Below are 13,118 nucleotides of genomic sequence, written 5' to 3'. Positions count from 1 at the left end.
GCTGGATCTTGTTTCTTCTAATAAACAAACAAGATAAATCAATATATAAAAAAATGTTTGAGGAGATGCATTGAACATCAAATAAATACTTAAAAAGGTAAATGGGATGCATCTTGGGCAACTGAACATGGTAGAGAATGTAATAATATGTTTGATTGGTCACATCCCAAAAATCTAGCAATATAATCAGAGTATAACGATTGTAAATGGGGAAAGAATTACTTGAAACTAACTAGGCCTCAACATATCAAGAAATAAAACATACTCTTTACTTCTCAACCATGACAACAGCCTTAAAACAAACAGTTGGAGACCTCTATTTTATGTAATCATTGATGGCTTCTTTTTAATGTCTTCTTTGATGTAAAATTTGTAACATTTTTATGTTATAATTATAACACTTTTTTGTATTATATTTTATGTCTGATGATGATCTGTGCAAAAACAGGTTGAAATATTATGAAGAAAAATTTACTTTGCACACAGCAAAAATTTAGTTTTTTTGTTGTTGGTTGTTTTTATTTTTCTAATTTTTATAGCTTGTTTTCATTTTCTAAAGGAAAAAAAAATTTCTAAAGGAAAATTTTCTAAAACTAAAATGACTGGTAAAATAGTTTTTTTAGTACAATGTTTCTTTTTTAGTAAACTGTTTCAGTTTTGTTGTTAGTCTTTTTAGAACATTTTAAGCAAGTATCTTTTTATTTTCTAGAGCAGTTAAGAGGAGCTGATGGCTTTTTTAATAAGTTCAATTCATTTTCTTATTTATAGATTAAGATTATTTTTTGTAGAAAGAATAATGAGAATAAAATTTTATTTATGTATTTAATATGAAAGTTAAACAAAATAAGACTGTTGTTTGTGGTCATGTAAGTTTATATACATAAGTTTGCGTTTATTTCAATCTATTTTATATTTCTATATATCTATATGTATATTTTATATTCTTAGGAAAAATAATAAGGAATAGAAAAATTAAAAAATTTTTTTCTGGAATTTGTCAAAAGAATGTTGTGTTATGCTTAATTTTAAGGTATCTTAAGGGGTAAACAGATTCTATCTGTTGACCAGCCTCGCACCTCTTCTTCATCTATTAGGCTGGCGCAGATGTATTTTTAATACATTATTTCCAGTTTAGGATGTTGAATGCTGGATCTTCTTGACTCAATGCGTGGGTTTTGCTTGTGTCTCTGTTTTTATGACTAGGCAACTCATTCTATTATCTCCTAATGAGGGTACAGCTCTAAAACTCAGTTTTATGGTTCTGAGGCCGGCTGGTAGTCAGGTTTCCCGAACTCTGTGGTAGCTCTCAGAGAGGCTGATTTCATCAACAGCTGAAAAATATCAAAGCATTAACAGTGCCATGTTGCGCATGGATGGTATCCCTGTTTGTACTTTTGGTGTGCATTGCGGAGGCCACATTTGGAGCCCTTTGTTACGGCTTAGGGTTTATTAGTAGTAATGAGGCAATTGCTTGGGCTATTAAACAGTGTTCTGAGTACTATCTATGCTTTGAGTCAAGTTCTTCAATCTAATTTAAAAATGAATAAAGTACCAAAAACTACAAAACACGAAAAAACCATCATCATCACCAAGTTCTCTAAACCTATCATTCACTAATATTCGTGGTCTTCGAAGTAACTTTTCTTCTGTTGAGTCTTATCTCTTGCAAAGTTCACCAGACCTACTTGCTCTTTGTGAGACTAATTTGAGTTTAACTGTCACATCTTGTGATCTTAGTGTTGATGGTTATCTTCCTTTAATTCGTAAAGACTCCAATAGTCACATGCTTGGTCTCGGCATTTACATTCGTAAGAATTCACCCATTTGTCGTGAAACTAGGTTTGAATCCACAGACTATTCTTTCATGTGCTTTCGTTTAGCACCACTTCACTATATTGCCTTTCTCTTTGTTCTATATCGCTCTCCTTCATCTCAAGACTGCACTCTTTTTGACGTTATTTCTGATCATATTGACCAAGCCCTTTCTCATTATCCATCAGCTAATATAATTGTTGTCAGTGACTTTAATGCTCACCACTCTGAATGGCTTGGCTCTAGTGTCAGTGACACTGCAGGCATTAAAGCTCACAACTTTTGCCTTTCTCAATCCCTAACTCAAATAGTCAACTTTCCAACTCGCTTTCCTGACAACCTGAATCATCTACCTTCTCTACTTGACTTATGTCTTATTTCTGATCCTAGTCAGTGCTCAGTTTCTCCACATTCACCCTTAGGTTCTTCTGATCACAGTTTGATCTCTCTAAAACTATTATCTCAATCTTTTTCATCACCTGAATCCCCCTATTATCGAACCTCTTACAACTACAGTAAAGCTGACTGGGATTCTTTCCGTGATTTTCTTCGTGATGGCCCTTGGGTAGAAATCTTTCGTCTTCCTGTTGACAAATGTGCATCTTACATAACTTCGTGGATTCAGGCTGGAATGGAATCTTTTATTCCCTCTCGACGATTCCAGGTCAAGCCTAACTCTCCTCCATGGTTTTCCTCACACTGTGCTGCTGCGATTGCCAATCGAAACCGTTACTTCCATATTTATCAGCAAAACAATTCTCCAGAAAACAGACGTCTGTTTATTACTGCTAGAAACAATTGTAAAAAGGTTTTGTCTAATATCAATAATAAGGGCAAATCTATAATTCCACCTCTCTTGTATGGTTCAGACTTTGTCACCTCACCTAAAGACAAAGCCGAATTGTTTGCTAAAAACTTTTCATCAATATCATCTCTTGATTCCTTTAGTTTCGTTCTACCTGATATTGCCAACAAACAGGTTGATCGATTGCTTGACATTTATATCACTCCAGCATCTGTATCTAAAGTGATTTCCTGCCTAGACTCTTCTACAGCTTGTAGGTCCGGACAACATACCTGTTATTGTCTTGCAGAAGTGTTCTCCGGAGCTGTCGTCTATACTCTCAAAACTATTTAACAAGTGCTTATCAGAGTCTTGTTTTCCAGCCTGCTGGAAAGCGGTATCTTTTATCCCTATCTTCAAAAATTCTGGAGAGCGATCTGATTTGCCTAACTACCGTCCCATAAGTCTTCTTCCTATCATAAGCAAGGTTTTTGAATCTTTAATTAACAAACACTTAATTTCTCATCTTGAATCTAATAACTTACTTTCTGACCATCAATATGGATTTCGATCTTCTCGTTCTACAGCTGATTTGCTAACAGTAATAACTGACAGGTTTTATCGTGCACTAGATGAAGGTGGAGAGGTTAAGGCCATCGCTCTCGACATTTCAAAAGCTTTTGATAAAGTTTGGCATGTTGGTCTTCTCCATAAACTTTCTTCTTATGGTGTATCCAGCAACGTCTTTAAGATCATTGAATCCTTCCTTTCCAATTGTAGCATAAAAGTTGTCCTTGATGGACAACACTCTTCTTTTTATTCTGTAACGTCAGGGGTTCCTCAAGGTTTTATCCTTGGCCCTATACTCTTTTTAATTTACATTAACGATCTTCCAGATATTCTCACATCTAAGGTGGCGTTGTTTGCTGATGATACTACCATTTATTCTTGTTGCGATAAGAAACCAACACCCTCTGATTGTTTGGAGGGGGCATTTGAGCTTGAGAAGAATCTCACTTCTGCTACAGCATGGGGCTCACAGTGGCTGGTAAACTTTAATTCAGATAAAACTCAATTTTTTTCAGCCAATCGTTATCGCAATAATTTCGATCTTCCTATATTTATGAAGGGTGATGTACTCGATGAGTCACAAACTCTTCATCTTCTAGGATTAACTCTTACTTCCAATCTTTCTTGGAAACCATATATCAAATCAGTTGCAAAATTAGCATCTGCTAAGGTTGCATCTCTTTATCGAGCTCGTCACTTTCTTACTTCGGATATTCTCTATCTCTATAAATCTCAAATCCAGCCTTGTATGGAATACTGTTGCCATATCTGGGGTGGATCTTCTAATGATGCCCTTTCTCTTTTAGACAAGGTGCAAAAACGCATTGTAAACATAGTTGGACCTGCTTTTGCAGCCAACCTCCAACCATTATCACATCGTCGTAATGTTGCTTCTCTTTCTCTTTTCTACAAATACTTTAATGGGCACTGCTCTTAAGAGCTAGCGTCTCTTGTGCCATCTACTAAAATTTATTCTCGTGTTACTCGTCATTCAATTAAGTCTCATCCTTTTTCTGTGACTGTTCCTAAGTGCTCCAAAAATGCTTATTCGTCTAGTTTTTTTCCTCAAACATCAGTTCTTTGGAATTCGCTTCCTTCAACTTGCTTTCCTGATTCATATAATTTGCAATCTTTTAAGTCGTCCGTCAATCGTTATCTTGCTCTACAATCTTCATCTTTTCTCTTTCAGTAACTTCCAACTTTAATTAGTGGCTGCTTGCAGCCTTGTTGGAAGCAAAGATGTTTAAAAAAAAAAAAAATCTGAATATTTATTTATTAGAAATTTTTAATTTTGTTCTTAAATGGTTTCATCTTTTTCATTACAATGTTTGAATTGTAGTCTGCATTCTTTGTTACATTAAAAATATTTGATGCTAATAAATGTTGTTTTATAGTTGCTAAAGGTTTGCATATATGTTTATATTATGCTCAAAGTTAAAAAGTTTTTGATGAACTCATGTATGTGGTGATATATGTTATATAGTTGTTTTATAAATGTATTTATATAAATGTGTTTTTATAATAGTATGAAATGTATTTTAACTAATATGTACATGATTGTTAAATGAGGTGTTTTTATATGTCATATAACATTAAAAAAAGCATTGTGTTTTATAATTAGCATAATTATAAAACAAAATATATTTGAGATATAGATCTAGAGCAAGATTCGTCAACCTTACCAGTCAAGCAGTGCTACTGCTTTAGGTCTAAGTGTTGTCTAGCCTTCAATATAACTATTCTGAAAATACATAACATTATCTTTGATAATTTTTTGCCTAATGTTGTTACCTTTGGCTTATCTTTATGTTAGTGTCTGTTGTTAAAAATGATTAATAGGTAGTTTCATTACTAGAACTCACTGCTTTTGTTTCTTAATATAAATAGCACAGTGAATATTATTATTGTTAGTGCGCATAGTTATGCATATTGTTCGATATTATTTACAGTTTTGTATTCTGAAAAAAAAAACTATTTCTTAGTTTTTAAGTAGTTTCCTGACTTTTCTTAACCAAGTGTTTTCTTAAAGAAGTCACGACCTTTCATGGTACGAGTTCAAAATGTTTAAGTAGACATTAGGTAGATAGTGTTTAGTAGCTTGAAATGATAGGTAATATAAAATCTTTTTAAAATTTTATTAAGTAATTAATTTATTGTAATCTTTTTTTAAATTGTACTTTTAAATTTAAAGCTTCGTGTTATAGATGTTAATATTGGAAATATAGATTACTATAATTCTTAGATGGGGTCTAGCGCTAGAAGATATTTATGGGTAGTTTCATGCTTTCACATGCTTTTAATAATTGGGATAAAAGCCATGACAACATTTTGTTATAAATAAAATTTATCTATACTATTGTTAAAACCTTTGCTCTTTGAAAAAAATGTTTTTGGCTTTTCAATAAGTGTATAATAATTTCTCTTGCATGAATGAATTGTGGTTAAGGATATAATTGTGTTATTATATGTTTATTTTTCTATATTTAATATAGCATAAATTTTCATAAATTTTTATTTAAGTTTAATTGTTTATAATTTATTAAGATTTAGATTATTAGAAAATTCATGTTTACAGAGTTGTTATTATTCATAATGGAGTTGTTGTACCGAGGAAATTGTAGAGGTTTATTTATAAAATATACTATATATATTATAAAGAAAATTTTGGTTTTCAGATGTTTTCACTAATAAATAGTTCAATATATATATATATATATATATATATATATATATATATATATATATATATATATATATATATATATATATATATATATATATATATATATATATATATATATATATATATATATATATATTATTATTATCATTATTATTATTATTAGAAACACTTTAATGTTTCTAATAAAAAAGGATATTTGTTTGTTTCTAAATTTTTTTTATAAGTCTTTGCTAATATGGTTGCAGGTTTTTCTTAACTTTAATTAAATAAACTTAAGAAAGTTTTATTACTTTTGATGATAGCAAATTAATTTTATTTTGCATTTATTTGGTTTCTTTATTTTATAATTTTTCGAGTAAGATTTTTTTAGTTATTTATTAAGTTTTTTTATTTTATCGTTAACTTTAGAGTAGTAAAACAAAGAAATAATTAGTGTTTGATAAATATGTTTAATGAAAATGATGACATTGAAATGGATGATAGGCTAGATGAAGTTATGTATTTACAAGATGATGTAAGTGCTATAAGGCGTGTTGAAAATAATCGTAGACGAAATGAAAGAAATAGACTTAGGCAAGATGAAATTAATCATTTACAAAATGAAAGAAATAGGCTTAATCAAGATAAAGTTAATCGTTGCCAAAATGAAAGAAATAGGCTAAATCGAGGCGAAGTTAATTGCCGCCAAAATATAAGAAGTTCTGTTGGACAAGGACGAATGTATTCTATAGCAAGAAGTAATGCTATTCCAGATTATAATTATTTAGGAGAATGTTGCCATAATGGTAAGGTAGCTTTGCCTCCACTTTCACCATTTACACAAGTTTTACAGGATTTATTTACAAGGAGTTATGTAGATCGTAATGGTAATGTTAATTTTTGAAAACATATTCGAAACTATAATGCCTGTCTTTCTTTCGCTTCTTTTAAAGCAACTGTAGTTCAACCAATAAATCATGGGCCTCTATGTTTTAAAATATGTGGCCAGATTTATCATCGTTTAGGTAATCTTAGGCCAGATCAAGTTATTCCACCAATATATTCTCAACTATATATATGATCCACTTACAGCAGTAAATTTTAGAATGCAACAACGTGGTAATGATCTTTGTTTACGTGATATAATGTTTCAATTGCAAACTATAATTTTTTTAATCCTTAAATAATAATCTTTGTTGTATTATTTTTGTTTTTAGTGGAACCACAAGAGCAGAATGGAAATGATTTTTTGCTATGATTTTTTTTTTATATTTTCAGTTATTCAGCTGCAATTAAATAGTAAGATTTTTTTATAATGCAAAAAAACTATTTAGTTGTAAATATTTATTATTATGATTAAGAAAAGCTTATAACTTTATTATACAATTTTTTAGTTTTAGTTGTGCGGCCACAATCAAATAGTAAGGTTTTTTTCTATAAATTAAAATTTATTGTTTACATAATATATTTATTTTTTACCAAAAATTCCTTTTTTTTTAATGTATATATATATATCGTTATATATATATATTGGCATTTTCTATTTTATTTTTTAGCGCCTTTGCAACTGATGTCTAAGATTTTTTAAATATCATATATTTTTCTTTATACCCTAACCTTAGTTATATAGTTATATTTAGTTATATTATTTATACTTATACACATTATAATACATATGTTATACATATCATAAGTTTTTCTATAATCCTATAATTGCTTTTGTATATTATAGGAATTATAATAAGATTATATTTTATATTTATAGTATATTATTTTTTTTAGTGCAATCAATGCAAGAAATTTGTAAGATTTAGTTAAAATTTTTATTACAGATTTTGGTTAAAATCAGTTTTATTTTGATATATTTAGTGTTATAGTATTTCTATAACACGAAATATTAATTTTTTTTTTACTTTAGTGAATTGTTTAATTGATATGGAACACCAAACATGTAAGAAAATATAGTTAAAATGATTAGAAATAAAAATGATTTAAAGATCATTAAGTACAGTAATTTAGTTAGTATGATAACTAATTCGATCCATTAGTTTAATAATATTATGATTAGTTCTTTTTTATTTATAGTAAGTGTCGCAGCAACACTTGATAAATGTAGATTTGATTATTATCACTATATAATAAAGTTTATTATTGAAACTTTTCAAAATTTGTAGATTTGTATAAATTTAGAAGTAATTTAAAATTTTTATTAGAATCCACATCAACAACAGAAACTGCTGCTGCAGTTTCTTCATCAACTGCTGCTGCAGTTAATGGTAAGTGGTTTGCAGTTTTGCACATTGTATTTGTGTTTTAGTTAGTATAATAACTAATTTGGTCCATTCTTTCTATTTATTTATAGTAAGAGTAGCAGCAACAACACTTGGTAAATGTAGATTTGATTATTATCACTATATAATAAAGTTTATTATTAAAACTTTTCAAAATTTGTAGATTTGTATAATATTAAAAGTAATTTAAAATTTTTATTAGAATCCACATCAACAACAGAAACTGCTGCTGCTGCAGTTAATGGTAAGTGGCTTGCAGTTTTGCACATTATTGTATTTGTGTTATCTTTACACTTATATATATTGCTCTGTTATAAAATTGTTATTTTCATATCATTTATTTTCATTTCAGATTTGTCATACCAGGCATTTATCGAATATAGGAGGTGGCACAATGGACCCACATCCTACAGAGTGCATGGGGTGTGGGTCCGAAATGGTGGACAGGACTACCCCTTCTTCCATTGGGTAGTGGTGGTCGCCGCAATAGAAGAAGGGGTGGGGTTACATACATTTACAATTAGTATTTTGTAGGTTGTAATTCTACAAAATACTAATTGTAGATGTGTTTTTTTTTCAACTTATGTATTATATTTTATTTTCCTTTTTTGCGTTATATTTTGTACTATATCTTTGTAAATTTTGTTTGTATCATATTTTTGTAAATTGTTTTTGTTTGTAAATAGAATTTCTTTTTTTTGTTTTGTGTTTTTATTTTTTTTTGTTATCCTCTTACCTGCACTAAATCTTTAGATTAACTTATTATTTAACTAAACAAAATTGCCTTTATTTTGTAGGTCTATTTTTAAGTAAATATGTTTCATAGTCCAATCCTAATTACCTGACCCTGATCTTTAAGGCCGTAAATATATGGGGTGTTCAACGTTAACTACATCAGGGTGTCCATTCTGCTGGATAAACTGGGGAAAAGGCTGTTTTTGAAAAACATGCTAGAAAAACTGGAACATATATCGTTTTTAGCATTGTAGATGCTGGAAAAACCTTTCTTATCAATAAATGTTTGCTGTTTAGTATTCTGTAAACATTCATTGATCTTTCAAGATTATTTATTTCTATTTTATTTTTATATTAATATTTTTATTTATCAAATTTCAGATTGTATGCTTTTCTGTTTATAAGATTATGTTAGAAGCAGCGTTTAGTACCTCTGCTGAAATATCTTTAATGCTGGAATTTAAGTACTTTTTCAGTACTAAGACTGGAAAAAGATATGGTTTTCAGGGCCAAAACACAGGAAAAACATCTAAATAAAGTAAAAATAGATGGAAATTTTTTAATTTTTGAGTGGACACCCTGTACATGTTCTTTGGTATTTTCTGAATGTCAACTGACCCATTTTACAAGTACTTTTTGTGAGAAAGGCTTTAAAAGATAGTGCCAATTTTCAGCACTTGCCATTTACTATAATAATTACAGTTTTATAGAATTAACATGTTACCTTTTTAATCATAAACTAAGTGTTCATATCTACCAAAAATGAAAAACGAAAGGTTGAGGTTAACAAAATAAATCAAGTTCTAAGGAATTTTTAGTTATAAATATCTTAAGTTGAAAGAGAGTATAAAATATTAGAGGGTTTCTATATATTTAAAAACTTTTGAAATTTGATTCCGTTATTATTATTCACTTATCTACTATGTTATCAAATACTAACTAGACCCGTATTTTACGGGTTACTTTATCTAGTGTATATATATATATATATATATATATATATATATACACATATATATATATATATATATATATATATATATATATATTAAAAAGTTAAATAAAAATTAAAGAATAAAAAAAATTAAAATAATTATTATAAGAAAAACAAGAAAATTTAAGAAAAAACCTGTATGACAAACTGATTTAATGGAGTATCTTCTCTTAGTTCTACTTTGTATTCTCGTTTTTCAAATTCTGGTTTGTTGTCATTTTTATCATCAACATTTATTACGATTGATATTAAACCTTTGTGACATTTATCATTTTTATCTTCAGCTATAACACTCAGCTTATAACTAGGTATACTCTCTCTGTCAAGACTTTTATTTGTTGTTATTTGTCCATTGTCGTCAATTTGGAAGTCACCACTATTCAAACCATCTTTGATCATATAGTTAAAGCTTATTGAAAGGAAAAATGATAACAATTTTATAAAAAAATAAATATGAATTTTCTTTTCGATAAAGTTATTTATAATTCTATCATTTATTTAAAGTTTAATTACCTTTTTGGATTACTTATTGTTTGTACAACGAAAACTTGCTGTCCAACATTTTCATTTTCCGAAATGTTGACAGAGATTTGATCAGTAGAAAATAATGATTCCCATATACTCAAATCAAACACATTGTAATCTTCCTGACCTTGGACAGCAATGTAAATGATCTACATAAAACAATAAACATTTAAAAAGAATAACAGCAACACTCAATTTGCATATATAAATAATTCAGTAAACATAAATTAACATAATTATAATGAGTAAGCATAAGTGTTTTGATTATTAAAATGATTTTTTTAACTTTTAAATAATCAAAGTGATCTCTCTATTTCTTTTTTTTTTATAAAAGAAATGTGATGATAACTTGGTAACTTGGTAACATGATATTAGCATATACATAATTTTGCTTTTCTTTAAATTTTTATTATAAATTTCAAGTTCAAAAAAACATAATATAAAGTTTAAAAACTTAAAGATTTTTTTCAAAAACCACTGCCTATCCTAATGTAAACCCTGATAAAAACTGTATATGATTGTCAATCAAAATAGTTATTGTGCTGATAAAAACAAACGGTGCTTTTATATATATATATATATATATATATATATATATATATATATATATATATATATATATATATATATATATATATATATATATATATATATATATATATATATACACATATATATATATATAAATAGGGTCAGGGTAACAAGATCAGTTTTTACCATGTCTAATAACATCTGTCCAACAACATCTGTAAATACAATGAAGTATAATAACATTTGTTCAACATCTGAAATTTCATTGATGTCTAACAACATCTGTGCAAAATTTAAATGAATATTACAGATGTAGTTAGATCTTTTAAATTATCTATGTATAACAACATCTGTGCAACTAGATCTGGAAAACTATAAATATGTTGTTACATCTTTTAAATCATCAAAGTGTAATAACATCTGTGCAACTACATCTGTGGATTTAAAAAAATATTAACTAATAATGCATTATTTTACCAGATGATGTTACATATAGGAATTTTTTCAGATGTATCTACATCTGGAAAAAAAAATTAACTATTAACGCATTATTTTAACCAGCTGTTGTTACATATAGGAATTTTTTCAGATGTAACTACATCTGGAGAAAATTCTTCTTGATTGGACTTAGAGAAAAATTACCAGATGTAGTTACATCTTCCTAAAAATGTTATTATAATGTATATTATAAAAACATTTTTAGGAAGATGTAACTACATTATAATATAACATTTTAAAAATGTTATATTATAATGTAGGAGTAAAAAAAAAATAAAGATGATGTTGAGCAAAAGTGTACAGATGATATTAGACTACTCCACAGATGTTGTTAGACAGATGTAGTAATCTTTTACCATATAAATATACATATATACTTATAGATATATATATATATATATATATTTATATATTTATATATATATATATATATATATATATATATATATATATATATATAAATAATTTCTTCATGACCATTCATTTTCTTATAACTTCAAAGTGACACAAGATAATATTACTGCTAGAGTTCCAGATTGCGTCAATACTATTTTATCAATTTTTGGAATCGGAAAATCAAAAAACAGAAACAATAAGAGGATCTCTTGCTAAGACTGGTAAGTAAACAGAAATAAACATATTTTATTATTTATTTACTAATTTAATACATATACATAAATTTTTTATTATTTATTTACTAAGTTAATACATATACATAAACATTATTAAGCTTGTATATTTGATTATTTTTAAGGAGTTTTTCCTAAAAACAAGCAAGGAAAACATACAAACCAAACTCTAGCCTTTTTACACCATATAGTAAATAGTATTACTGATCATATCTAAAAGTAAATATGAATTACATGACTGCAAAAAGCTGTATTTACCAAAGGATCTTAACTTATCAAATTGTATGATATGTACAAAGAGTGCCTCCAACAAATAAAAGTTTGTCAACAAAGCTACAGATACTTTAGTAATGTGTGATTAATTAAAAAAATTATTGGACATTATTTAATTTTCTACTTTTTTTACCAGGAAAATATTTGTAGAAAAATTTAACATCAGCTTGGTTATCCTTAAAAAGATACATGCTCAACATGTAGCAAGCTCAATATTATACTTAAAAACCAAAGCACCTCTGTACAACAACTCATCAAGAGTCGTCAAGTAAAAAAGCTTCACTTGCAGAAAGCAGAGATGGTTTATGCTAGAAAGAAAGACGCACGTTGTAATGCGACAAACTGGCCAAGCTGCTTTTGCATTTGACTTATTTGCTAAAAATATGAGTTGTCCTAATGTTTCTACAAACGATATTATTTTCAAAGACAGCTTTCTATTTCTAGATCAAATAGTGCTCACTTATTTAGTTATGATGAAACTTACGGTAAACAGGGAGCACATTAAGGACCGGTGAAGTCAACATTTTAAGACTTGAATTTATATGAAAGACAAATTTAGATTATATGCGTATACAAAATTTAACTGAAAGATGAATTTAAGCCGTATATGTAGCTAGAATTTAACTGAAAGACACATTTAGACTTCTAAACCGAATTTACCTAAAAGCCGAATTTGGATTTCAAAAATACATTTAATTAAATAAGAAATTTTTTAAGAACTTTCATAAGTTTTTTTGTTTTGCTTTTTGCTTTAAATGTTCCAAAAAGACCTAACAGTTTTGCCACGGAGTACATCAGAAAATTATTAAACTAG

General features: G+C 28.0%; 1 protein-coding gene across 3 annotated transcripts in view; it reads right to left on the bottom strand.

Annotated features, from left to right (window-relative positions):
* The window catches only part of LOC100213514 (protocadherin Fat 4), a 171,266-nt gene that overhangs the window by 58,867 nt on the left and 99,281 nt on the right, over nt 1-13,118 (bottom strand). For all 3 annotated transcript variants that reach the window (XM_065800824.1, XM_065800826.1, XM_065800825.1), the window contains exons 10-11: nt 10,362-10,522; nt 9,984-10,257 (exon numbers count right to left, since the gene is read on the bottom strand). In XM_065800824.1, the coding sequence (XP_065656896.1) occupies nt 9,984-10,257; nt 10,362-10,522 (435 nt within the window). The remainder of the gene's footprint in view (nt 1-9,983; nt 10,258-10,361; nt 10,523-13,118) is intronic.

Source organism: Hydra vulgaris, chromosome 07 (assembly GCF_038396675.1).
Source record: "Hydra vulgaris chromosome 07, alternate assembly HydraT2T_AEP".
NCBI classification, from domain to species: domain Eukaryota; kingdom Metazoa; phylum Cnidaria; class Hydrozoa; order Anthoathecata; family Hydridae; genus Hydra; species Hydra vulgaris.
This window is presented reverse-complemented; position numbering and strand designations above follow the sequence as displayed.